Source organism: Cyprinodon variegatus, unplaced genomic scaffold (genome assembly GCF_000732505.1).
Source record: "Cyprinodon variegatus isolate N-32 unplaced genomic scaffold, C_variegatus-1.0 Scaffold1454, whole genome shotgun sequence".
NCBI lineage: Eukaryota > Metazoa > Chordata > Actinopteri > Cyprinodontiformes > Cyprinodontidae > Cyprinodon > Cyprinodon variegatus.
Window position 1 is genome coordinate 104,514 of NW_015151907.1, and position 1,898 is coordinate 106,411.

Sequence of the window (1,898 nt, forward strand, 5' to 3'; positions counted from 1 at the left end):
TAGAGAGGTGATGCAACATGGTTTGGTGACCAAACATTCATCATGACTCCCACCTCTGAATCTGAAGCATTCAGTCATCATGGGGTTAAGCTGCTGCTGCACTTCTCCATCGTCTGCAAACTGCAGAATCACTGAAGGTCTGCAGCAAACATTAAGCTACAGCTAGGCTGACCCTGGACAGACCTAAAACAAGGAGCCATGGACACACAATAAGAGGACCAGTCATGGTCCTGGACTGGAGGAGGCGGCTAAAATACCTGCAGAGAAGCCAGGTATGAAAAACAGGGAACAAATTCCTCAGTGAAAAATTCCCAGCCCTGTATTTGAACCCAGAACCGTCCTGCTGCTTGCAGAATCAGACTAAACAGTACGACTAACCTAAGCCTCACATTCTGAATTTCATCTTCATCAACAGTAAATCTGAAAAAGAAATACATGCATAGACAGGTAAATAAATAATACTAATTGATAAAAAGCTAAAGTCTGAGGATGAAATCCTAAAACCAGAAGAAGAAGACTTTATCTGCCTATCAAAGCCAGCAGCATCTAACTGAAGGAAGCAGCCTCTGTCTGTGGCTCTAAGCAGCTGAAGACCTTCAGCAGCTCCAGCAGAACAAGGCTGAACAAAAATGATGCAAAGATCTAGAACCGCTTTAATACAACAAATGGTGCCGCGTGCAGAGACTATGAAGGAAGACTGGGAAGATATAAATAACATTATCGCATTTGCAAAAGACTGGACTCCGCACAGACCCCCCACCCACACACACACACACACACACACACATACACACACACACACACACATACACACACACNGCTGGTCGGCCAGGTCTAGGAAGAGTTCTGCTCGTCCCAAACTTCTTCCTGAAGGATGATGGAGCCACTGAGCTCTTAGAAACCTCGAGTGCTGCAGAAACTTTTTAAGCTTTGTAACTTTGGCCAGATCTGAGCCTCCACACACACACACACACACACACATGTTGTGTCACAATATCCTTGTGGGGACCTTCCATTGACTTCCATTCATTTCCCACTAATTTATATGGCCTAACCCTAACCATTACCGACCCATACCTATCCCTAAACCTAACCTAAACTCAATTCACACCTTAGTCCTAAACCTAACCCCCACCCCAAGAAGAGAAACTTTCCTTATGGGGACCAGTTGTTGGACCCCACAAGTACCTATGAGTCCCCAAAATGTAGCATATTACTAGGAAATTGTCCCCACCAGGTATTAAAGACATGGCCACACACGCACACACAGTTAAATAAACGGAGGTCGATGGATTTCACCCAGTGGGCGCTTTATGTTTTTCTGTTTTTAAAGAGAACAGTTCATCATTCGGCCTTTACTGCTTGGTAATCAGCCCTGTTCTGATCTGGACAGTTTTTCTCTCTTATCTGTGAAGGTCCTGTCAGGGTCAAAACAAATGACAAACACTGTGGTTAACAATAACAAACCTTGAGAAATATTCTGGCTTTTTATGTAGCCTAGCAAACCAGCCCCACCCGCCAGCGGCCAGAATCATCTTTGCCTGTGAGTGGTCTAGCCTCCATCAATGCCCCGGCCCTAGAACTGGTGGGCCAATCACAACGCAGAGATGTGTTTTGAATGTCTGGATGCAAAACAGGCGGGGTTTGATGGCGGGACGACAAAGCTGCACTTCACAGCAGCAGCTTCTAATGAAGCGCTCCATTGAAAGTTAAAACTTCTCTTTCTGTTGTTCAATAAAAGGACGTTTTAAGATCATTTTAGGCAAGAAAATTATACTTTAAAGCGTCACTATATGGTCCATTTACCGCGTGATTAAAAAAACTATTTCCAAAGTTGAGAGGACCGCGACAACCATTGTAGCTACGAGGCTAACGGCAACCAGGGCTAACGTCAGCCC

At 44.9% G+C, this 1,898-nt stretch overlaps 1 protein-coding gene across 1 annotated transcript in view; it reads right to left on the reverse strand.

Annotated features, from left to right (window-relative positions):
* Positions 1-222: 222 nt before the first annotated feature.
* The window catches only part of LOC107103465 (flagellar WD repeat-containing protein Pf20-like), a 12,001-nt gene continuing 10,325 nt past the window's right edge, over positions 223-1,898 (reverse strand). The window contains exon 3 of the mRNA XM_015403185.1: positions 223-257. Within this exon, the coding sequence (XP_015258671.1) occupies positions 223-257 (35 nt within the window). The remainder of the gene's footprint in view (positions 258-1,898) is intronic.